This window comes from Grammomys surdaster, unplaced genomic scaffold (genome assembly GCF_004785775.1).
Source record: "Grammomys surdaster isolate TR1022 unplaced genomic scaffold, NIH_TR_1.0 493, whole genome shotgun sequence".
In the NCBI taxonomy this organism is placed as follows: domain Eukaryota; kingdom Metazoa; phylum Chordata; class Mammalia; order Rodentia; family Muridae; genus Grammomys; species Grammomys surdaster.
In genome coordinates this window covers 625,403-651,522 of record NW_021604912.1, presented here as the reverse complement: position 1 = coordinate 651,522, position 26,120 = coordinate 625,403, and the positions used below count along the sequence as shown (strand labels likewise).

The window sequence follows — 26,120 nt, the reverse complement described above, 5'->3', positions numbered from 1 at the left end:
CACCAGTCAGGAGAGGTGACAAGAAAGCTCTGCAATTTCCCACTAGGCCAGGAGTTGAGAATTACTGACAGGCATTCGCAAAGAAAGAATTTAAGTCAGAAAAAAAAACAGTCTCTTTGATATCTTTCATTTTTTAAATTTAAATTTGTGCCTTTCGTTTTATAAAGTTGTAGTGGGGAAACAATGAGATCAAACTATTCCTTTACTTGTCCCATTTGTCTAACAAAATGTATTAGAATACAGGATGGACCAAAAGTGGCTTCTATCCCTTCCACTGAGGCTGGGAGGTAGATGGAGAAAATTATGCTTCTTCTGAGTAGATCAAAGTAACAAATTTTCCAAAATGTTGAACATAAGCAAGACAAAGCAAAGAGTAGATAAGATATTCTTCAGTCCCCTCCACTCACAGCCCCCAAACACAGAGGTACACAAACAAGGTAGAACCAGAATCTAGAATAACATTTCATTCAATTACTCAAGATCAGTTCCATGTCATAAAACCTGAAATGTTTCTTAAAAATTAATAATAAATTAATAATAAAATAAAAAATCATTCACTGTTATTTCTGAGGTGCCACAGATAATACAAAAGAATAGAATCAATCAAAATAAAAGCTATGTGAGCAGCCAGACATAGTGGCACATATCATTAATCCCAGCATTCAGGAGGCAGATACAGGTGGATCTCTGTGAATTTTAGGCTAGCATGCTCTATATAGTGAGTTCTAGAACAGCAAGAGCTACATAGCAAGACCCTGTTTTGAAACAAACAAAAACCTATGTGATCACAGGGCTATGTCTTTCGTTGAGTGGTAGAGTGTCTACCTGGTTCATGCAGAGCCTTGGTTTGATTCCCAGCACTAAAACAAGATAGAAAGGAAGAAAGAGATAGGGAATGGCAAAGAGGCATGGAAGGAGAGAGAGAGGAGGAAGAGGAGGGAATGAGGAAGATGATTGATCTTGAAGTCCCCTTTTCAGCTCTCAGGAAGACTGAAGAAGTACTGTGTAGAAGGAACAAATGATTGGTGCAGGTTAAACTTGTACAGCTAAGGGGGTGACACAAGGAACCAAAGTTCTCCTGATGAATGTCAAAGTAGGAGGTTTCCATTGCCATGGGCTGACTCTGAAGGAAGAGCTTTGGAGCTGAGCCTTCAAATGAAAGTACTGGTATTATATCATCGACACCACAAGCCACATTTCTACAGAAAACAGGGACCAAAGTGCTTGTCTTTCCAAAATGTAAAGAACACATAGACTGTTCTCTTACAAGTTGTGCAGCTTGTGTTCTTCTAAGTCTCCAGAAAGGTATCTTTTGGGCGGTGGGTGGAAAGAAAAGGAGGAAAGAAAGAGAAATAGAGAAACAGAAAATTTGTTTAGAAGCAATGAGATAGACACTGGAACAAAAATAACCAAACAAACAAAAAACAGAGGCAGTAACACACAGACACATGCTGGCAGGTTTGATTATCCCATGCTCCTTCTTGTCCTTCCCCATCTCCATGAATAGAAACCTGGTACTCTGCCCTTGCTCTGTTGGGGAATACTACAGAACTCAACATCTGCAGACATACAGGCAACATGTGATTCAGAAGTCAAGCATAGACCAGGAAACCTATAGAAAAAGGACTCCCTTCCTTCCATGCTCTGAAGGTCTTAAAAGCATAAATCCCCCGAGCTTAGAGGAAGCCACACATGCCAAGCTTATTAAGCTTTGACTTACTTGCAATCACCCAGACATAAAACCAGGCTCCCTGAATGTCCTTGGTAATTCTTTGCAGAACATAAATGAGTAAGACCAGAAGGAGGAAATAAAACACTAAGTAATTATCATTGCCACAGAGTCAACTGAACATGAATCCCCAAAGTCTAAGAAATTTCCTCTTTTAATTTTTAAGCACTACTGTCCCATATACCAAAATAACACCCTCATACTAATATTTGACTGCATTTATATCCAAATGAATATATATTCATTTATAATCAAAATCTTTCATATCCCTTTCTTTGCTACAACTTCACATGTGAGTCACATTTTATGAAATAATAAAATGATCAGGTGCAGTCAAGGGGAGAGTCAACAAACACATATTAGACACTTTTTATTTCTCATTTCTTTTTTATCTTAAAATTATGAGTAAAAGGGAGAGATTCCCAGTTTTCTGGGAAATTAACTAATTAGAAGTCACAACTATAAAAGGTTAAAGTCATATGTAATCTAACATACCAATGCAAATACTAGTGTTTATAATGTTTACATTCACAAGGGTATGAACACCCAGCAACACCACCCATTTTTAGTGTGGACATAAATCTCTGAATTTCATAATAGAAAAAACTCAGCCAAATCGGTATTAAATACACAATTTACATAATGTTTCTGTTCTATTCCATTGATCTTCCTGCCTGACTCTGTACCAATACCATGCAGTTTTTATCACTATTGCTCTGTAGTACAGCTTGAGGTCAGGGATGGCCATTCCTCCAGAAGTTCTTTTATTGTTTAGAATAGTTTTCGCTATCCTGGGTTTTTTATTATTCCAAATGAATTTGAGAATTTCTCTTTCTAACTCTGAAGAATTGGGTTGGGATTTTAATGGGGATTGCATTGAATCTGTAGATTGCTTTCGGCAAGATGACCATTTTTACTATAATAATCCTGCCAATCCATGAGCATGGGAGATCTTTCCATCTTCTGAGATCTTCTTCAATTTCTTTCTTCATGGACTTGAAGTTCTTGTCATACAGATCTTTCACTTGCTTGGTTAGATTCACACCAAGGTATTTTATATTATTTGTGACTATTGTGAAGGGTGTCATTTCCCTAATTTCTTTCTCAGCCTGTTTATCTTTCGAGTAGAAGAAGGCTACTGATTTGTTTAAGTTGATTTTATAACCAGCTACTTTGCTGAAGTTATTTATCAGGTTTAGGAGTTCTCTGGTGGAAGTTTTGGGGTCACTTAAGTATACTATCATATCATCTGCAAATAGTGATAATTTGACTTCTTCCTTTCCTATTTGTATCCCTTTGAATTTTTTTGTTGTCTAGCTAGGACTTTCAGGACTATATTGAATAGGTAGGGACACTGTGGGAAGCCTTGTCTAGTCCCTGATTTTAGTGGGATTGCTTCAAGTTTCTCTCCATTTGGTTTGATGTTGGCTACTGGTTTGTTGTATATTGCTTTTTACTATGTTTAGGTATGGGCCTTGAATTCCTGACCTTTCCAAGATTTTTTACCGTGAAGGGATGTTAAATTTTGTCAAATGCTTTCTCAGAATCTAGTAATATGGCCCTTTGGTATTTTTCTTTGATTTTGTTTATATAGTGGATTATATTGATGGATTTCCAAATATTGAACCATCCCTGCATTCCTGCCTGAGATAAAGCCTACTTGATCATGATGGATGATTGTTTTGATGTGTTCTTGGATTCGGTTTGTGAGAATTTTATTGAGTATTTTTGCATCAATATTCATAAGGGAGATTGGTCTGAAGTTCTCTTTCTTTGTTGGGTCTTTGTGAGGTTTAGGTATAAGTGTAATTGTAGCTTCATAGAATGAATTGGGTAGTATTCCTCCTGTTTCTATTTTGTGGAATAGTTTGAAGAGATTGGTATTAGGTCTTCCTTGAAGGTCTGATAGAATTCTGCACAAAAAACATCTTGTCCTGGGCTTTTATTTTTTTGGTGGGGAGACTTTTAATGACGGCTGCTATTTCTTTGGGGGTTATGGGACTATTTAGATGGTTTATTTGTTCCTGATTTAACTTTGGTAACTGGTATCTACCTAGAAAATTGTCATTTCATCCAAATTTTCCAGTTTTGTTGAGTATAGGCTTTTGTAGTAGGATCTGATGATTTTTTGAATTTCCTCAGTTTCTGTTTTTATGTCTTCCTTTTCAGTACTAATTTTGTTAATTTGGATACTGTCTCTGTGCCCTCTCTTAGTCTGGCTAAGGGTTTATCTATCTTGTTGATTTTCTCAAAGAACCAGCTCCTGGTTTTGTTGATACTTTGTATAGTTCTTTTTGTTTCTACTTGGCTGATTTCAGCCATAAATTTGATTATTTCCTGCCTTCTACTCCTCTTGGGTATGTTTACTTCTTTTTGTTCTAGAGCTTTCAGGTGTGCTGTCAAGTTGCTATTGAATGCCCACTCCAGTTTCTTTATATAGACACTTAGAGCTATGAGTTTTCCCTGTAGCTCTGCTTTCATTGTGTCCCATAAATTTTTGTATGGCGAGCCTTCATTTTCATTAAATTCTAAAAAGTCTTTAATTTCTTTATTTCTTCCTTGACCAAGTCATCATGTTGTTCAGTTTCCAGGTATATGTGGGCTTTCCATTGTTTTGTTATTATTGAAGACCAGCCTTAGTCCCTGGTGATCTGATGGGATGCAAGGGATTATTTCAATCTTTTTGTATCTGTTGAAGCCAATTATATGGTTTATGTTGTAGAAGGTACCATGAGGTGCTGAGAAAAAGGTATATTCTTTTGTTTTAGGATGAAATGTTCTATAGATATCTGTTAAATCCATTTGGTTCATAACTTCCATTAATTCCACTATGTCTCTGTTTAGATTTTGTTTCCATGATCTGTCCATTTATGAGAGTGGGGTGTTGAAATCCCCTACTATTATTGTGTGAGGTGCAATGTGTGCTTTGAGTTTTAGTAAAGTTTCTTTTATGAATGTGGGTGCCCTTGCATTTGGAGCATAGATGTTCAGAATTGAGAGTTCATCTTGGTAGATTTTTCCTTTGACAAATATGAAGTGTCCTTCCTTATCTGTTTTGATAACTTTTGGTTGAAAGTCGATTTTATTCTAAATTAGAATGGCTACTCCAGCTTGTTTCTTGGGACTATTTGCTTGGAAATTTGTTTTCCATCCTTTTACTCTAAGGTGGTGTCTGTCTTTTTCGCTAAGGTGTGTTTCCTGTATGTAACAAAATTCTGGGTCCTGTTTACATATCTAGTCTGTTAGTCTACATCTTTTTATTGGGGAATTGAGTCCATTGATTTTAAGAGATATTAAGATAAAGTGATTGTTTCTTCCTGTTATTTAATTATTAGAGGTGGAATTATGTTTGAGTAGCTATTTTCTTTTGAGTTTGTTATAAGATTACTTTCTTGTTTTTTCTAGGTTGTAGTTTCCCTTCTTGTGTTGGAGTTTTTCATCTATTATCCTTTGTAGGGCTGGATTTGTGGGAAGATATTGTGAAAATTTGGCTTTGTCATGGAATATCTTGGTTTCTCCATCTATAGTGATTGAGAGTTTTGCTGGGTATAGTAGTCTGGGCTGGCATTTGAGTTCTCTTAGGGTCTGTATGATATCACTCCAGGATCTTCTGCCTTTTATAGACTCTGGTGAGAAGTCTGGTGTAATTCTTATAGTTCTACCTTTATATGTTACTTGACCTTTTATCCTTACTGCTTTTAGTATTTTTTTGTTTTGTGAATTTGATGTTTTGATTATTATGTGATGTGCGGAATTTCTTTTCTGTTTAGCCTATTTGGAGTTCTGTAGGCTTCTTGTATGTTCATGGACATCTCTTTCTTTAGGTTAGGAAAGTTTTCCTCTATAATTTTGCTGAAGATATTTACTGGTCCTTTAAGTTGGGAATCTTCATTCTCATCTATACCTATTATCCTTAGGTTTGGTCTTCTCATTGTGTCCTGGATTTCCTGGATGTTTTGGGCTAGGAGCTTTTTGCATTTTGCATTTTCTTTGACAGTTGTGTCAATGTTTTCCATGGTATCTTCTGCACATGAGATTCTCTCTTCTATCTCTTGTATTCTGCTCGTGATGCTTGCATCTATGACTCCTGATTTCTTTCCTAGGTTTTTCTATCTCCAGGGAAGTCTCCCTTTGAGATTTCTTTATTGTTTCTACTTCCATTTTTAGATCCTGGGTGGTTTTGTTTAATTCCTTCACCTGTTTGGTTGTGTTTTCTTGCAATTCTTTAAGGGATTTTTTGTGTTTTCTCTTTAAGGGCTTCTACCTGTTTACTTGTGTTCTGTATTTCTTTAAGGGAGTTGTTTATATTCTTCTTAAAGTCCTCTATCATTCTCATGAGAAGTGATTTTAAATCTGAATCCTGCTTTTCCGGTGTGATGGAGTGTCCAGGACTTGCAATGATGGGAGAACTGGGTTCTGATGATTCCAGGTAGCTTTGGTTTCTATCGCTTATATTCTTGCGCTTGCCTTTCGCCATCTGGTTAACTCTAGTGCTACTTCCACTCACTGACTCTGATTGGAGACTCTCTTTCCAGTTATCTTGCTTGTGTCAGACCTCCTCAGAGTCCAGATGTCTCTGTGATCCTGAGATCCTGGGTGGAAGAACTCCTGGGACTCAGGCTTCCTCTGCGATCCTCAAATCCTGCTGCTCTGAGTGCAGTGATTCCACCACTGCTCAGCTGCTCTAGGAAGGTTCAGGATAAGGTGTCTTCATGGGAGCCGACCAGCCAGGTGTCTCTTTATGTGATTTTTATAGTTTGATTTGTTTCCTCTCGTACATTATGCTGTTACTTTTTAAACACCTTGTTGTGTTTGCTTGCACTAGGTCCTGTGCTTATTATTGTTGCTTGTGTCTGGTCCACAAGGCGTTTGAAAGAAGATAATCATGTTTATGGAGTTGGACATACTCCTAGGATCAATATGCTCAGTCTCCTGTGAATAAAACACGAGGCTCTGTGTTGGCTTTCTAAGAATTATGCTGATGATACCATCAACACTTGAAATTCAACAAATGAAAATCAGGCATGCCCTCTTCCCTGCTTCACTCTCTCCCCCATTTATGTAGTATCTGTACCTATTTAGCAGCTTGAAAGCCATCTGCCTTCTCCTCCATTCTTTAGTATATCTCCCACCACTCCTTCTGATTTAACCTAGCTTGCTAAAGCTCATTTTCTCCTATCCCATATTGAAAAGAATTATGACTCTCAGAACCACTGCGTTGCTCCTGTCTCACTGAGAACTCAGCCTAATTCAATACATAGCCCAGCCAGGAGATGGAAAATTGTTTCTTTTGGAATTAATCATAACAGACATATCGTTGTATTTGTTTCCCTGTTCAGACTTGCGTTGCTAAGGGATTCTTGACTTGGCAAGACTCACTATATTTTTCTTGCTAGAAATTCTGGCTGTGTCTCTCTGACCACTATCATCAAAATCTCCCAGTCATCCTCAGAGGTTTGTCATCAATGTCACAAAAGGAAACTGCTCTATTATGACACATGTTTGTAAGCTCCATAGAGGTCCATGAAAAGTTTTAAATTAAAAGTTTGTTATGAGGTTGGGAAAATACCTTGATTGGTAAAGCCCTTGCTTTCCAAGAATTAAAATATAAATGTGGTCCGGAGAACCAATATTAGAAACAAAAAAAAGCTGAGTAATACAGCTAGCACTTGAAATTCCAGAGCTGGAGAAGTAATGACAGGTAGATCCCTCAGGTTCCCTGATCAGTCAAGTCAGCCTATCTCGTATATCCCAGGCCAGTGAAACACAGGTGGATAGTATATTAATCAAGGTTCGCTAAAGAAAAAAATACTGATTATGAGTGTGTGTGTGTGTTAAATATATATAATGGATATGAAATGTATAATTAAATTGTATATTTATATATTACATATATGAATATACATATATATACATATATACATATATATGGGTTATTTATTAAAATGACTGACAAGCTGTGGTCTAAGTAGTCCAAGAATGGCTTAATCCTAACCAAAAAGCCAGAAATCTACTATTTGTTCAGTCAACAAGACAAAATGCCTCACCAGTCCCAGTCTGATGTTAGAATCCCAGGGAATTCATGGAGAGCAGCTGGTCTTCTGTCTATATTGGAATCCCAAAGGAGTAAATTCTAATATAAGTGAAGGAACATGTCAGCAACAAGATAGATAAATTTGTCAGTTATAGTGAGAGTAAGCAGGCAAAAACCAAAATGTTTCCTTCTTCCTTGTTCTTTTATGTAGGCTACCACCAGAAAACATGACCTTGGTTGGGAGTGAGGGGGGGTCTTCTAACCTCAAATGACCCAATCAAGAAAATCCTTCACAAGTGTGCCCAGATGCTTGGGGGTTAGTTGATCCTAACTGTAGTTAAATTGACAACCAAGATTATCCACCATAGACATCATCTGAGGAACAATGCCTACAACTACACTTTGTTCTCCACATGTGTACATACACAGGCATGTGCACAAATACCTGAACACATGCATACAAGCAAATGCATAAATACACAAAGTGTTGTCTAGCTCTAATTGACATGGTGATGTTTGGAGCCACTAATAGGATGGAAATATTATCTCCTTTCAGTCAAACATACACAGATCACTTCTGGCACTTAAGATGTCTGTTAGTAGCATTATGTCCAGAGAAAATCAGTGACATTCTGGATATCAGGAATGATAACCATACAAAGTTTAGGTGAACTGCATCAAGCTTGGGGAATATTGCTCATGGGAAAATCAAAATGTGTACAGGGATAATTTGATATATACATGGAAGGCTGACTACAATAGTTCAAGCTCAGAGAGCAAAGACTAAAATACAATAGAGTAAACCCACCTAATTACACATAGTGGTGTAGGCACAAGGAGACAATGGAATATCAACTACAGAAGTATCTCAAGTGAAACTTAGATGAAGCACATTTTAAGTCCATTCATAAATGTGTTCAGGACCTAGAGTTCTAAGCTTTATATTGTGAAATTCCATGTTCTCATGGCAGCATTGAGTCCTTTTCATAATGATATTCTATGGCCCGCTGATTATTCTATCTGTGGAAAGTGCTAGGATTTCCAATTCCTTTTCAGACATACTTGTTTGTTCAGTCCAAGCGATCTACAAAGTGCCTCGGGCTCTATGATGAAAGATGTTGTATAAATAAAAGAGCAATCAGAGTCATAATAAATAATAGTAATGATGATAAATGCCATTGTCACTCGGAAGAAGCTGCCCTGCCATTTGGGAAACAAAGTAACCAGCTGTGAGCTGGATATAATGTGTACACCAGCCAACAGGCTCCTCAGTAACTGAAACCTCATTAACTTTGACCAAAGACTTGGACCAAGCCCTAATTTGGAGGTATGAGTATGTGAAATAGAAGGAGTTTTAACACTTTATCCCTGAGCTTGAACATGAAATCCCTAAGCTTTGGGTATGTGAGATTTTTTTTTTCAAGAAATGTCAATCAGAATTACATTATCATCTTCCACCAAAGGGGAAAACTGAGTATATCAGGAGATACCAAGAGATCCTGTTCAGTTAACATGCCTAGTCTGATACTCTTTCCAATTACTTTCAGACCCCTGATAGTTCCATGGAAAGAGAGAAGCGAGACAAGTTGGATAATAAAATAACCAAATGGAGTCATGTCCCTCACAATGCCTTCCTTAGCTTTTTTCCATCCATGTAGACTGAGAAAGACTGCTAGTAAAATTCTTGGCTGCTCAAGCAGGGAACAGCCAGAAATTGACTGTGGACTTAGAGGAGCACATGGCAGGAACCAAGTGAACTCTGGGTAGCCTTAAAAGATACCACTGTAGGGTCTGAACCAGTCTAAGATCCTAGAGGTCTCATTGCTGCCAGAGAAGACTGATGCTCTTCAGTGAAGGACCTGGACTCCTGATCCTCTGTGCAGTGAGCATTTAACAGTCCTTACCAAATAAGCTCTACCAAGAAAATAAGAACTCAATAAATGAATAAATCAATTAGTAATCAAGAAAAGAAAATAATCAAATAAACAAATAAATTACACCTATGAACTACTAAGCTCATCTAGTTGTGTTAATCTAATATATTAAATACAGATTGGTACACCTTTTCTTTCAAATTTTTTCTTCTTCATTTACACTTCTTTCATTCATTCTTTCCTTTTTTGTATCTAACTATTACTTTTAATGTCTATAGCTTTAATTGATTTGCATTGACATGCTTTGACTTATAACATGCCTTGGATTTGTCTTAGTATTTATATTATATAATTTTATTTTATATTGCACACTATATGACCTTATATTATATTATATTATATTATATTTATATATAAAATCTGTGTTCTATATGATATATAATACAATATCTATATATATTATGTGTAGCCATTATAGTCTTTAACATTTTAAATTTAGCCGGGCAGTGATGGCGCACGCCTTTAATCCCAGCACTTGGGAGGCAGAGGCAGGTGGATTTCTGAGTTCAAGGCCAGCTTGGTCTACAGAGTGAGTTCCAGGACAGCCAGGGCTACACAGAGAAACCCTGTCTTGAAAAAACAAACAAAAAAATTTTTTAATTTAATCTATATCTATCAAAAAAGAAATCTATTGGAGTTTTTTAATATTTCATTTCTTTTCTTGAAAAGATTAATCTTTGTCTCTTTTTATTTAAGCCACTTGATCATTTATAACTTTTTGTGTGTCTCTTTACGACTCTTTTTATTTGTCGTTTTCGAACACTTTACTGTTACCTTATTTTCTGTATTCTCTAAATTTAATTTTTGCTTCTATGCTAATGATATTTAAAAGTATGATTTTCATTTTAATCTTTGAAATAATTTCTTTCCTCACAGTATTTTCTGTTCATCTTTCATTTTGTTTATCTATCGGACAACATCTCCGATTCTTATAGGACAAAGAGTCCTCCTTATGAAAACGGCTAAATGGGTATCTATAAATGTTAATCCTCTCACTCCCTGGTTATGTGACCTTGGGTCCCTCATCTGGGCCTGAGCTCAGACTCTGAGCCCTACTCACAGACCTCAGAGTTTTATTCCCTGATACATCCTAAAGATATGCAGCAGCATTTTGAAAATAAGGATACCACACTTCTCTTTCCCAGACAACATTCCAGTCCATTGGCATGAAATTCTTATTTTAGTTATATCCAGTTATTTAATTAAATAACTCATCATTCAATTATATTCAGTAATATATGACTAAATAAATATTTCTTTGCAGCTACAAGTAATACTAATGCAGAAGCATTGGTAGTCACCATGAAAACTCATGGACTGAACCCTGAAATACCACTAGTTTACCAAGAGATGGAGGAGTTTTGGGGACCCTGTATACACAGCCCCTCCTTTATGAATGAGGCACTGGAATAGGTTATCTGTGTGACTCTCTGGTACTAAATGCTTGTGTTTTCACCTATTTCAATTTAATAAAAATACCATGAGACATATACAAATGTGCATGGAAGGCACATTGTTAATCATTTCAGTTAGAAGGAGTCCAAGGGAGATCCCTATAGAGTACCAAGCCCTCTACACTTATGCCCTTATATGAGCTGGGAGTGGATTTTTACTACAGTGACACAAATGCAGTAGTGAATCCATTGGGCCAGTTAGGTGACATACTTGCCGTTGATGACACCATCTGGGTTGAGCATAGGAATGATCTTGAACACGAAGTTTTCCCTCAGGAGCTTTGCCACAGGATCACTGCTGACTAAGAACTCCAAGGTTCCCTTCATCACCCAGCTGGCATTGCTCTCACCTGGGTGAACTCGGGCTGTGATCACCTGATAAGGACGACAACCTGCAGGAAAGGGGGCACAAGAAATGAAACCGAGATATATTTTTCATTACCATCAACAAAGTCTCCCAGGGGAAGGAATTATACTTGAAGGGTATGAAGTCAGTCCTAAGAAGGTTGTTTTTGAGATATATGATCTACATTTATCCATTAGCCATCTGCCTCCAGAAGTTTCAAGACTCAAGAGACTGAGGACACCAAGGCTCTAGGCTGTTATCAAAGCAAAGTACTTTGTGGTATGATAAAAAGCCACAAAGCAGATTTTAAACCAATTAACTCTCCACAGTCCATTAGCAAGATGCTGGATATCAAAGATCTCAGACTGAATCTTATCTTCACCATTTACCAGCTCTGAGATTTTAGACAAATGACTAAATCTCTTGGTGCCCATGTCCTCATCTGTAAAATGGGGATATTTATAATAATGACCTCATGTGGTTAGAGAAACAAAAAAAGATATAAAAGATATAAATAGAAAGTGTTAAATATAATTCATGCTATTCAGTCCATGTTAGCTCACTCCTTATTTGATTGAAGTCTATGGGGGTTGTGGGGAGGATGAGCCCTTTCATTCCCTAGCAGAGACAGAAAGCAAGGAGAGAGGTTATTGGTGGATGATTGAAAGACACTCAATCTGATCTTTCAAAGGAAGGGCCAACACCTGAAGACCTGTAGGCACACTCCTAAGATGACTTCCTTCACATTGTAAATGGGGAAAAGGAATATCGAGTCTATTGAGTGACCTATATGATCTGAGTGACCGTATAGATCTCATGGAGGCTGCATCAGTGATGGACAGAGAAGCTCACTGTTCTGCCTTTTATTCACAGGGGACAGCAGAAAAACCCAAGCACTGAGATATATTCTTGACCATTCCTGGGCTCATACAGAAAATGGTTGATGTGTTTATTGGTCTATCTGTTTTGGTGGTAGAGATTGCTCCTAGTACCGTACACATGCTAGGCAAGTGCTCTACTGCTGCACTGCATCCCCAGCCTAGGAAAGGTGCTGTGAGTGGCTACAAATGTCTATTCTCCATGTGCTGGGAGATAAAGAGGGAAAGAAGGCATCATATGAAGAATTCACTTTTGTCAACTATAAACCCATGGCCAAATCTGTGGATGGATTTTTTCTGACTCACTTTTTATTTTGTATCCTCTCCTGATTTTTGACTGTTCCTAATCTTGTTCTAATAACAAGAACTGTTAGCTGACCATAAATAAATTTAGTCACTAAACAGCTGAAAGATTAATAAAGAAATAATTTCCTTATATATAGTTTGAATTAGTCCAAACTAAATAAGGTCTTCCTACTTTTCAATGATAGGGACATTTTTATAAGAAAACAAACTTTACCTCTCATTACACACACATACACAAAAATATAAAATGGAGTAACTATTGATCACAGGTCTGAAGAGCAGACAACAAAATATACAAATGAGACTTTATATTACTGATTTATGTTTATATTACCAATTAAGACCAAAAAAATCCACTTTTCATCTATCATATTTCTACCACCAGTCATTGATTCACTGAGGTCTAGACAGAAGGGGCATAGATCAAGGTGCCTTTTCCGACTACAGTGAGAGCAGTTTCCTTCAATTCTTTGTAGGTCATCTTTACATTACAGGTAATTTTCAGCTCTTCATTTCCTTAAGCAAGTGTCCTGAACCTTTCCAGGAACTGCAACAGACATCAGGTTGTAAAACTCAAATAAATTAAAGACCTTGTTCTAGAAGACGCCTTAACATTTGTGTGTAATGACACATGTGCAAGCATACAATGACAAGAGACCTAATGGAGGTGTGTACAGAGCACCAAAAATAGATCTGAGAAGAGAAGTACATTTCCAGGATGTGATGATATTTGGACTGTCTTGATGTATAAGCCATGTTTTATCAGACAAGAAAGGTTAAAAGATCTTCAAGAGTAAAAAGGAAATGAGGTAGAAGATGATAAAAAGGAGAAAGAGGAGGATGTCAGTGCACTATAAAGTGAAGAGATGCTGCAGTGCTTGAAGCAAAGAGATGTAGGTAGTGAAGCATGAACTTAGAAACGATGGCCACATCCATGTATTTGTCAGAGTAGGGGCAGGAATTGGATTTTTCCTGTAGGTCAAATATAACAATAAAGTTAGCATGTCACTTGCAGGCCATGCACAGTAACAGAGTACTCTATAAAATTACCAGAAATCAATGAAAGGGAAAATGGTTTGTTTATGATATTATGCATGCCACAAACTGCTGCTTGCCTGTATGTTATCCTGTCTCTCCTTCTAACTACCAGAGACCTCCTTTGGGACAGGAGCAGGGATTTCCCCCCAAATAAAAGACACAGCTTCATCAATACACTTAAAAGTACTCATAGCTATGAAAAATAAATGTTTCTAGTGATATAAAATGGTAGCAGAAGGGTATTAGTGAAGATCTGATGAAAGGAACAATTTTACATTGCAAATAACTATTGATTTTTAAATTTGTCTCATGCTTTTCCTTCTTATCTTGCTCTTAGATATAGTGTCTTCAAGTGAGAAAGTCTTCATTAGTATTGAAGATACACGGTAATTATAATGCCAAGTAAAAAGAATGAGTATTCTTGGTAAATTCTTTAAACAACTACAGTCTACCTTCATTGCTTTCTCCAATATGTCTGGACATGTGAGGAAAAACAACTTACTATTTTTCCACGATAGTGCAATCAGATTTCCATTACATATTGCTAAATTCTACCATGTGAATATAAGCCCACATATAAAAAATATTGACTAAGGGCATATAAGACCAAGTATAAAATAATATTTTGTATGACATTCACTCAGATGTGCTTTCTGCAATGGAACAGAAAGAAGGGGTTGAAATGAAAGTTGATATTTGATATACTTTGCAGAAAAGAGCAATTACAAACTGCTACTTTAAGAAAAAAGACCTAGACTAAAGATGGGACTTAGTTGGTAGAGTCCTTGCCCAGTATGGATGAAACTCTGGATTCTACCCTAGCACCACATAAAACTGGGAGTTGAAAGTTGAAGGATTAGAAAATGAATGTCATCCCTAGCTATGTAGGAAGATCAAAGCCAGCATGGACTACTCTGAGACCCTATTTACAAGAGGAAAGAAAAGAGCAAAGAAGAGAAAAGGAGAGGGACATAAAATAAACTTATGATGGTTTAATATCAGAAGAAAGGTGTGCCAGGATCCATTTATAAAAGAATACTATTACACATACAATGCATTTGCACGATATGCTGTCTGAAATAATGGGTTGAGAATAGCTTAGACAATTATGTTTCCAGGGTTCAAAAATTGTTTCATTATTTTCATTCTTGGAAAGAATCATATTGGTGTCAGGGGGAAATGAACACTGAAAATTTCTTGGTTTGTCCAGGATGCAATCCAGGTTACCATAGGCTAGATCCTTAACATACAACAGGAGTTGAGACACAACTCCTGTTATGTCTCAACAGCCTATATGATGAAATCTTTAGTCAAAGTACAATATTTGGTGTCTGGTGACAGTCTGCTTCCTGTTTCCCAGAAGGCCATGTCTTCACATGACAGAGAGGACAAAGAATAACCTTCATATCCTTTTCATTAGGGCTAATCCTATTTCTGAGAGCAGGGCCCCTCTCAAAAGCCCTACTATGCTTTTTACAGTTATATTGCAACATGAAATTAGATAGAAAGTAAAGACTTGGTCTATACTGCATTAGATTTTCAGGTGTGGTTAATCATTCATTAACTAAAAGTTATGAACAAGTATGTTAGGTGGAAAATATACACAGTTCACTAATAGCACAATTGAAATCAGCTAGAGGTCAGCTTTCTCACTATGTCATTTATTCAACTACTTTTGTTCCTTCCAAATCAAGCTGTGTTGGCATCCAATAAAAAAGCTTTCAGAGCAATAAAGAGGCTTGATGGATATGCACCCAATCAGAAGCGTATTTTCAGTTTTGTAATTGCATACTACTCTTTGTGCCCCTTAGACTATGTTCAACATTAGAAAACAATAGCAAGTGCTGCTTGCCCCGTAAGAAGAAATAAAAAATAGCTACTCTCTTGCAGATTTCTGATACCAACAGAATACTCTCATTGTCTTGGCCAGATGGTTCCATTACTTTTAAATGCACTATAATTCAATGTGTGAGTCAATAGGCCAACCTAAAGTTCTGAAATAGAGGCTTCAGCAGTGTGCTTGTATCCTTGGGAGAGTTGGGTGGATAAGCTATTATGCTGTAAGACTTCACACGATTTAGCGGGCTGTTTTAACATCTTTAGCATGTAAACAGGGACAACCGTGAGATCTAATGAAGATGTAAGCAGCATTTCAGCCATTCCTGTTGGTTTTGCTCCTTTCCCCTGTGATTTAAAACAATTCCACAGTCTTATCAGTGACTTCAGCTTATGGGACCAGTGAGTTGTAGCAGCAAATGGCACTCCTGAGAACTCATAATAGGTAACAGCTGTAAAGAGCATGCAAAACACATCCTATGAGGTTTTCCCATATAATTGATGATTTGGGCTGTAGTGAATCATTTCTGCCGGGCAAAACACAACAGATACTTAGATTCCCTTTTTTCCCTACGAATTTCTTGAAATCAATTCAAAGGAACATTGCAACTTATGGGGTATCAATAATTTGGCCATATTTTACATGAAAAGTTAAATCCTGAGTTTGTATCAGTGATAGTGAGATTTGTAAAACAAAAGTAGGGCACAGTATGAACTTGAACAATGGCCAAGAGATATTAGCCTATTAGTTTATCAGAAGCTGAGTGGAAACTAAAGGCATGTACTACATTACACATATGTGCCCAATTATATGAACACCTGTTCATTTCCACCTTCTACCTTCTTTGTTCAACAAAATCTATTCTGCTCCTACTGCCACTCTGCAGGGTAGTACAGATTACAAGTTAAATGTAACAGATTCCTCTTTCAAGAGAAATTAATAATTGTCTAGTGAGAAAGAGAGGCAACACCGATAGTTATTGCCCAATATGACCAGAGAAATTTCACAAGCTATTCTTAAAGTGGAATTCTCATTATTACATTAGGCATAACAGTTCTAGCAACTAAGAGTGATATAAATAGCAACCACAGGACGTGAGTTTAAGGAATTAATATGTAAAAAGAATACTATTTGGCAATAGAAAGTATCATAATCTCAAAAATTAAAAGGATAATGTAATAATTAATAATGATAAAGGAAAACAAACACAAATAAGTGAAATATGTGAGACTAAAGACAAAAAAGTAATGTAAGTATATTGAAGTTGTTGATGTAAGAAGGTATCTAGGATAAGATTTAGACAACAACAACAGCAAATAACAGAAAAGACTATTTCACCAGAGCAGTACCCATCTGTTTATAGTTATAATATCTATTTAAAGATATCTATATATAGAAATGCACCTGTCAGGAAAAGTCATCTGGGTAATTTCTATGTCTTCTTTAGCTTATCCCTGAAGATTGGTTATTATATGATATTGAATCATTAGCTGTACAGAAAGAAAACATGGCAAAGCAACTACAAACTAGTTTGTACCTGTTTCTACAAATGTGTAGTGCATGCAGGAGTCTATAAAAAAACACCTTGTGAGTTACAAAGGACCATGGAAAATCATGATGCATGGGCATGCCCAGATAGACTGCCCTCTTAGAGCTGAAGCTACTAAGGTTAAAAGAGAAAATACTAATAGGAGAGCAGGCTGTGATTTCAGGATGGTATCAGTTAATATGAAATCTAGAAAATCTAGAAGGTGGCATATGAAAACAGATTGACCATGGGGCACAGGTCGAGGAAAGAGTCAAATAAGAGGAGTTGAAACTCTGGCTCAGTGGGTACAGCTCTTGACACATGAGTGTAAGAAACTGAGTTTAGGTCCCCAGGACACATTTAAAGATGGACATAGTAGTACACATCTGTAATTCCAGTGTATCTACAGTGAGATGAAGGAAGAAGACAGTAGAATCCCTGAAAGTTCATGCTGAAGCAATCTTGCAGTATGCAGAAGAGAAATGGAGAAACAGAAACTCATTCTCAAACAAGTTAGAAAGCAAAGAAGGCACCAGAAGTTGTCCTTTGTCCTACACAAATGTGCACATGTGTGTGCGCCCCTACACACACACACACACACACACACACACACACACACACACACCATATTGTTTGAATTTCAAATTTTCTCTCAAAGCAATGTATTTGAGGCCTATTCTCAGCCTATAACGCATTTAGGAGGTGAAGAAATCACCAGCAGATGAGGCTAAGAGGTTGCTGGTCATTTATGGGCATGACCTCAAAGGGGATGTTGAAAATCCACCCTTGTCTCTTTCTCTTCATATCTCATATTCCATAAGAAGAGCAGCAGCCTTATTGGTCTAGTTTCAGCTACCAAAACAATGCCCTTATAGTCTCCAAAGGAACTACTCGTGGACTGTAAGCTCTGAAATCGTGTTAAAACAAATCTCTTTATAATTTAATTACACCACACATTTTGTCACAGTGATGGAAAGTTGACTTATACACTAGGCAAAGACAGGATTTTGAATTGTAGCTTTCCTTACATACATTCTTCCAGTCTTTTTTTTTTTTGACAATAGTAAGAAGTTTTTAATAGCAATGCACCTCATAGAGCTGTACTAGAACAGAAGTGATGATTGATTTATAAGAAACAAGAGTACGTGAAGACACAAAAGCACATGTTTAAGAGAATATGCTTCATGCTGTATCATACTAGCAAAATAATGATGATGATGATGTAGTTCTTTTGTAGCATTATCCACATACCATCTACGTTGAAGCAGATGGGCTTAGTGTACTACCCTGGATTTGCTTGTACCAAGACAGCAATTCATACATTTCTAGGTACAGTGGGTTTCCTAACAACACAGTGAAAATGATAGTAGTTTTGTAACAATAAGCAAATTTTCTAAACAATAGACTTTGCAGAGATGTCCTGGAACACAAGTGTTGATTTATTAAAAAAGAAACCAGAGCACTTGAGATTATTATATCACTGCAAAAGGACACTGAAGCAGTACACAATGCCATCTTTGGAAAAGACACACATAAATGACTAAAATACTGTACAGATTGGCATTACTGAAATACTTTCCTATCAATTTCAGTTTTATAATTCAGTGAGATTTCCATATGTGTACAATGCTATAAAATGAAATGGATCTAGTGTTAACCATCATTATAATGCCCACTCTCTTCACTCACTTTGTGGAAAATCATCTCTCCACACTATTTTAATAGAATAGTCTTACTAATTCTTTGAGAATTTCATACATACATACAATGTATTTTGATCATATTCACCCCCAAGTCCTCCCAGAACCATACCCATCTCCCCTTTCCCTCACAATTTCATGTTCTCTTGTTGTTGTTGCTGTTGTTGTTGTTGTTCTGTGTTGTGTTTGTAATTCACTCAGTCGATTTGGGCTGCTCATATACTCCTAGATATGAAACTAGAATGTAATCTATCTACCAGAAACGTGCCTTAACAAAAACCAACTCTCATTTCACCAGACAAGTGTCAACTGTCAACTGTCATAGCTTCTCAGGTAGAGGAAGAAGCTCTCACCAGTACTGCCTCCCTCCGTGGCAGAATGTTGACTGATCCTCTTCAGGTTTTATGCAGACAACCGTAACTTCTGTGAGTTCAGTGGCCTTATTAGAAGTCCAGATGATACAGTTTTGCTCTGGCTTTTACAGAACTATGGCTCTCACAATCCCCATGCCCCCTTTTCCATGATGGTCCCTGAACCTTGATGGAGGGAATATGGTATGGATGTACAGTTTGTGGTTGGGAACCTCACAAATACTTATTCCTTGCATTTTGACCAGTTGATCTGACCATGTTCTCAGCCTGTGGGAACCTCTGAGCTGCTTTATGCCACCATGGTGTAGTCTTTACTGGAATTTCATAGTAACTGGATCATACAGTGTATTCTAGTTTCTTTCCTGATGCTATACTGAAATACTCTAACTAAAACCAAAATTCAATGGACAGTATTTATTTAGCTTACACTTCTGTGTTGCAATCTATCACTTAGGGAAGTCAAGGCAGGATCCCAATTAGAATGTGTAGCAGCAAATCAATACTGCTTGCTGGTTAACTTACTCAATAATAAACCAGCATTCCTACACAGCTAAGAGTCAGCTACCCAGGGAATGTTACCACCAGAATGGACACAATGCACCTCCTGCATCAACTGATAATCAAGTTAAGGCTCTAGAAGCATGCCTACAAGCCAATCTAATTTAGGAAATTATTTAATCAAGGCTATTCTCCAAGATGACTCTGGGCTACATCAAGGTGATATAGCTAACACAGGCACAGCATCGAATCAGTTTTTAATTCTATGAGAGTCACCCATGTGCTGGTTGACATATCAATGATTTGATCCTTTCAATCACTAGAGTGACTGTCTTCTGACATGTTAAACAGAAGGTTGTGGACATTCCCCGTTTTCTGGATCCTTTCACCCATTCGTGGATCTGCTGCTCTTTCTCAGTTAGCATTCCTAAACTTATCTGTGCACTTGTCTTTCTTTGGGGTGGGTACATAGGAATAGGACTTCTGGTCATGACAGTAACCTGGTATTTTGAAAAGTAATTGTCAGCTTTTGGCAAAATGGTTTCAAATGATACTACAGAATCAGGTCTATCAACTATAGTGACTGACTGGTCCAGTTGACCTTCTTGTTGATTAACCTTTGATATCAACAAATATTTTTATTTGGATATTCTAACGAGGATGTAGAGCATATAATTGCTAACTAATAATGATGGGAATATTTCTACGTGTTTGGAGCCATGTGTTTACTATAAGTGAAGTGTCCGTTCAAACTCAATTTACTTTTCCTATTAAGTTCAAGATGTTTCTTTTTTTAAAAAAAAAAAATTCCAAATAGAATCAAGAGATAGAAATTTAAGAAAAATCTTCTCCAATATGTTAGCTTCCCTTTCCCCTCATTTTCTTGACTATATTTTGAAACAAAAAAAGGTGCAAGTTTATTCATTTTAAATTGCTTGATTATTTTATGGCTCATTAAAAAATCCCTTCCAATTTCAATAAGGCCATGCATGATTTTTTGCTATAAGATTCATGCTTTAATTTACATTTAAGGCTGTTTGTGTTAGGTCTTAGAGATTAAGTTTTAGAGTTCAGAATATACAATGATGTAAAACTTGAGACGCACTTCTTATGAATGTCTCCTTTAGGAGTTTGTATGTATTCAATCTTCTATGAGTAACAATAGTTTCATCTCTCCTTTCCAAATCTGAAAACATTTATCTCTTTTTCTTGGTGGAAAAGGGACATTTTCCCCATAGGGAATATTTGGAAATGTTAAAAGATATTTTTCATTGTCACGCTTGGGGATTCTAAGGCTATCATCTACTGAGTCCAGGCTAGGGAGGCTGCCAAACATTTTATGGTACATAGGACACCTTCCCATAAAATGGGTTATTTGTCCTAAAATATAAAAACAGGGTGAAGAACTCTGGCTCACTCCACAATCTCGACTCTGTAGCATACTACTGATCAGACATGGCAATGGGCACTATCTTCTTCTTACTGGTGTTGAAGGGAATGTTAAACATTTCACCATTAGATCTATAGAAAGTAACTGTTACTTATGTAAGAGCAGTTTTTCCTGTTACTGCTTCTCAAAGGAATGTCTTTTGAGGTTCGGAGGATTAAATACAGGGCCTCATGCATGGTAGGTAAACATTCAACTTCAAAGCTTGTTTCATTCCCTTTGTAAGAGTCTTACAGTTAAATTACTCCAATTATTTCAAGTAAAACATTCACCATCTGTTCAAATAAACACAAGATTTTTCTCATTCTTAATGTAGTGAAAGAGAACGGTTACTTCATCTTCAATTATTTTATGGAAACTGCATATAAGAAAAAAAACATACTCATCATTTGGGCATGAAGATCGAAGCATAGCCATTCTGTTTCAACCTACTCATCACATCTGACAAGATTGTTTTAAACGTATCTCGGACATCACATCTTTCAACATTGACCTTCTTTTTTAAGTTGTGTCAACAGTGTTCTCCTGGAATAAAATCAACTGGATTATGAAGTATTATCTTTTAATGCAATTTCGGAATCACTTGTTTCCTTAAGATTTTTGCATCAGTGTCTCATAAGAAAAATCAGTTAATAATTTTTCTTTTCTGCAACATCCTAGTAAGATCTAGTCACCAAGGTTATGCTAAACAGGAAAGTACTCCTTCTTCATTTTTTATGTAAGATTTATAAATGCTATACTTGAGTTTTTCCTTAAATGTATATGGAAACTCAGTAATGAATATGATATCTGATGAGTTTAATAATTAATTTATATGCTCACAAATCTGAACTGTTTAGAAGCACATTCAAATTTCATATCAACAATTTATCTATTTAGAATTTTAGCTACTACTTTTGTCAATTTCATAATTAAACATTTTTATAATCGCACCTTTTAATTTATGATTCCAAAATTATTGGCATAAAATTGTTTTGAAATCTTTTTAGTTGTTCCCTTTACTTTTATTTCTGATACAGGGGAAGTATTAGATAGTTTACTAATGTTGTGATAAAATAGCCTTACCATGGTAACTTATAGAGGTAAGAATTATTTGGAGCTTACTGTTCCAAAGAGAAAATAATCTATGATGGCAGAATGAAGGCCAGGTGGCCAGCAGCTGGAGCAGCAGCTGAGAGCTCACATCTTGAACCAAAGCAGAAAATAAAGAACACACTGGGAACTGCCATTCTTTAGATACTTCAAAGCTTGCTCCTATACTTCCTTCAACAAGGCCATATTTCCTAATCCTTCCCACACAGTTCCACCAACTAGGCTATAAGTAGTCAAACATAGGCACCAATCGGAGGTTGAGGAAATTCTAATTTATACCACATGGGGCTTCTTTATTCTTTATTATTATTAAAAGTGAGCATTGTAATTTTATGGCTTTTCAAAGACCCATTCCTTTTGACCTGCTTTCTTCCTTTTAAAATTGTTTGGTGTTTCATTGGTTCATATTATGATTTTTTAATCTTTCCTTTCTTTGATTCTAATATATTATACCTTGACAAAATTAAGTATAAGATGGAATGTAGGCCCAACACATAAAAATCTTTGAATGCCACCTATGTACCTAAAAGTTATTACAAGATCCAATATTCCTGAAGCAGCAGTTGAACAAAATTGGTTCATAATCCTAATGTTTCCTATGTTCTTACTAATGTTAGATCCACTGGTTTATAATTCACTGAGAAAGGCTTGTGAAGATCCTCCACAATTACTGTAGAATTGTCTATTTCTCCTCATATTGTTGTCCAGTTTTTATTTATTTTCAGACTGTAGTTAACTGCACACAACCATTCTATGTTCCGATTTACTGAATGCTTTGTCATTATTAAAGCATTGCTTGCTCCCTTAAGGCAATTTGCCTAAATGTCTCCTTTGTTTGTATTAAAATAATGATGTGATATTTCTTCTCGATTGTATTCACAATACCTATCTTTTCAAGTCCAATATTGAACTTCCTATCACTTTCCAATACCCACTTTTCACTCACAGCAGCAAAAAAACTGGATACTGTACTTTATGCAGCCTGACACTCTTCTGTTTTATCTCAGCTGTAGCATTTATTCCATTTACACTTATTGTGATGGGTGACAGGTGCAGGTTTAATGCCCTCCATCATAATTTTGCTTTACATTTGACCTAACTTCTCTATTAATGATTTCCATTCCTCTCTTACTTGCATCTGGATTAATTGTTTAGATATTTTATCCCATTGTTCCTTTGCTTCCTTGATTAGCTTAATAGCTGCAGATCTTTTTATTATTCTCCCATTGGTCACCTTAACAATTATAAGATGTACCTTTTCTTGTATTGAAATAGTCTATTTTGTTTCTACAATGTATTAAAATTCATGAGACATATTTATTAAAAAGTATTATAAATTTGCTTTAGTTTAGATTCAATCACAAATTTATCCTTTAAATTACATTTTATTTGGTATTGTATTAACAAACTTCAAGTGGGTTTTGTTATTTCCCATCTGGCTGAAAATCACCCCTTAGAATTTCTAGCAGAAAAGGTCAACTAACCATGAGTACTCAAATTTTTCATTTGAAAACAGCCTCTCATATTAGTCCCAGTTTTAAGAAATACTTATGTTGAACATAGATTGCTATCATGCCTAATAAGTTTTGTTTTCCATTTCTTTTCAAGTTCTTTTCCCTGGGATATTATGAAAAATTAATTGTCTTTAACAGTCCTTTTAGAAGTAGCTAGAAATGTCTCTTTTTTATCTAAGATAAGAGAGTTTTTGCTTTCTATTTTATGGCTTTCTGTATACATTTTCCATGAGTAGGGAAAAAAAAGAGTCCGCCATAGTTAAAAAATCTTGAGCAGTCTTCTACATGCTTGAGACATTTTTATTGATTCTTCTGTAACTTCCAGAGATATAACAATATAACACTGACAAATACATTATAAAGGCTTTCTTTTTGTGTATTTCTAATTTCTTAGGTTTTTCTTCAATACTGTAAAATAGAAAAGTCTTTTATTTATATTCCCTTGCAGTGCTTAGCCTCGCAGCCTAAGCAAGAATTCAGATCGCCTGTCAGAGGGGGTTCTAGGTGGCCCCTCTCTGCTTGGTCTAGGGGCAGAAGTTCCCCCTTTTAGGTTGGGTGGAGATGGGGTTTGGAAACACCCTGTATAAAGTAACAACCTCATCTTGAGTCTCGTGGTCCTCCATAGGTAACTTATGATACCCAATTCTGAAGATATCTGTATTCCCCCTGAATACCCACACTCCAGTGTCATTCCCTTCCCCACATCCTGCCTTTCTGTGTTTATAACCCCTGTGTGAATGAATTATGATTTGAGAAAAAATAAATTATAAAAAAAAGAAAGAAAACTATTACAAAGCAGAAAACAATGAATGCATCTCTGGGTGATGTTTCTTACCAGAAACATTGTCTTAATTTTCGCAAAAACAAGCTTTTACTGCCTAAAAATGTAATTCTAACACTTTTCTGGTTGTTAACAAATAAAGTACCAACGGGGCATTAAAAAAAAAGTCTTGCATTGTTATGGTGATTTGGTAGCTATCTGTCTGATTAACGAGTACTTCCACCGGGAACTCTTGAAACATGTTCATCAGTGCCCATTGAAGACAGCCAGTGGCATCTTGCCACTGAGCAGACATTTTCTCCAACATCATTCATTCCTTAGTGCTTCCATGGAATTTAAAGGAAGGAAGATGGACATTATCATTCTCTTCCTGTTAGCCAGGGTAGAGAGGACAGCAAGGAAGAAAAGAACTTTTGTGTTCTGAATCACATTGCAATGTTCTTCTCATTTATCATGTATAATTCTCTGTGTGCAGATCCAAAAGGAAAGCTGAAAGCAATCCTATCAAAACCAAGTATCATATACTATGATAGAAACAAGAGCCTTATAAATTATGGATGAGGAGACAGGTTTGGGGTCTTCTTTTGCCTCTTTCTAGTGGAATAGATTTAGCAAAATTAAAAATCTGTTGAAAGTTTAATTTCAGACTTGTAAAGCAAACTCTTTTGGGCTTTCACAGCATTGAAGTCCATAGTTATCAATGGTGACTATAACTTTTATAGACATGACCTAAATATTTCAGTTAGTAATACTAGGTTTATTGCATCCTTCTGATTTCTTTCAATAACAATATACACAGGGAACAAAATTACTTGTTCTTTCATCTTTCATTCATCTTTCCCAGTATGTAAATACAAATACTAGTATGGAAAAAAGTTGTCCAAGGTCGGTATGAGAAGGAAAACAGAAAATACATTAAATGGCCTATCTTTATCTCTACCCCCTTGACATTCACAACAAGCATCTCCAGACCTCATCCTTTTAATCAGCTTTGCTGTCTACCTTTTTTGCCTCTAGTCTGTTACCCACTCAGGATACTAGTTTGGAGATCTATGAATTCCCTTCAGAGTTCCCTCAATTTTAACAAAGTGGCATGGAGTTTGTTCACAGGTAAAGTTAGGGAAAAGTGGTTCTTAGAGCCAGTTTACCACATCTTGGATCCTTGGGAACAACAGGGGAGAGGCCCCCAAAGCAAAGGCTTGGCATAGCCTTTTGTAGCTGATGAGTAGTGCAACTGTCCTGAAGACTACGATTGTTTTACTGGCATCCCATAAGGCTTTTTCTTAAACTTTTTAACCTATTTCACAGATAATGAGTAGCAGACACAGAAGGGTAGGAAAGTTATGTTTCTCATGAATGCTCAGCTCTTAAAGAATCTACCATCTTCTCCTTAATCTTTTCACAAGTACTTATTCCCCCTTCCTCAATTCATGACAGCAACCTCTTCCTCACCATGAGACCCATACACCCAGCATCCCAAGATAAGACCCTAGATCTTAAGCTAGAAAGGAAGAAATGTTGAGATAGACAGATAGATGGATAGATGGATGGATGGATGGATGGATGGATGGATAGATGATAGATGGAGATAGATAGATAGATAGATAGATAGATAGATAGATAGATAGATAGA

The 26,120-nt window shown here is 36.4% G+C and overlaps 1 protein-coding gene across 1 annotated transcript in view; it reads right to left on the bottom strand.

The window, feature by feature from the left end:
- The window catches only part of Agbl1 (ATP/GTP binding protein like 1), a 739,063-nt gene that overhangs the window by 478,460 nt on the left and 234,483 nt on the right, over window positions 1-26,120 (bottom strand). The window contains exon 18 of the mRNA XM_028781654.1: window positions 11,363-11,543. Coding sequence (XP_028637487.1) covers window positions 11,363-11,543 — 181 coding nt within the window. The remainder of the gene's footprint in view (window positions 1-11,362; window positions 11,544-26,120) is intronic.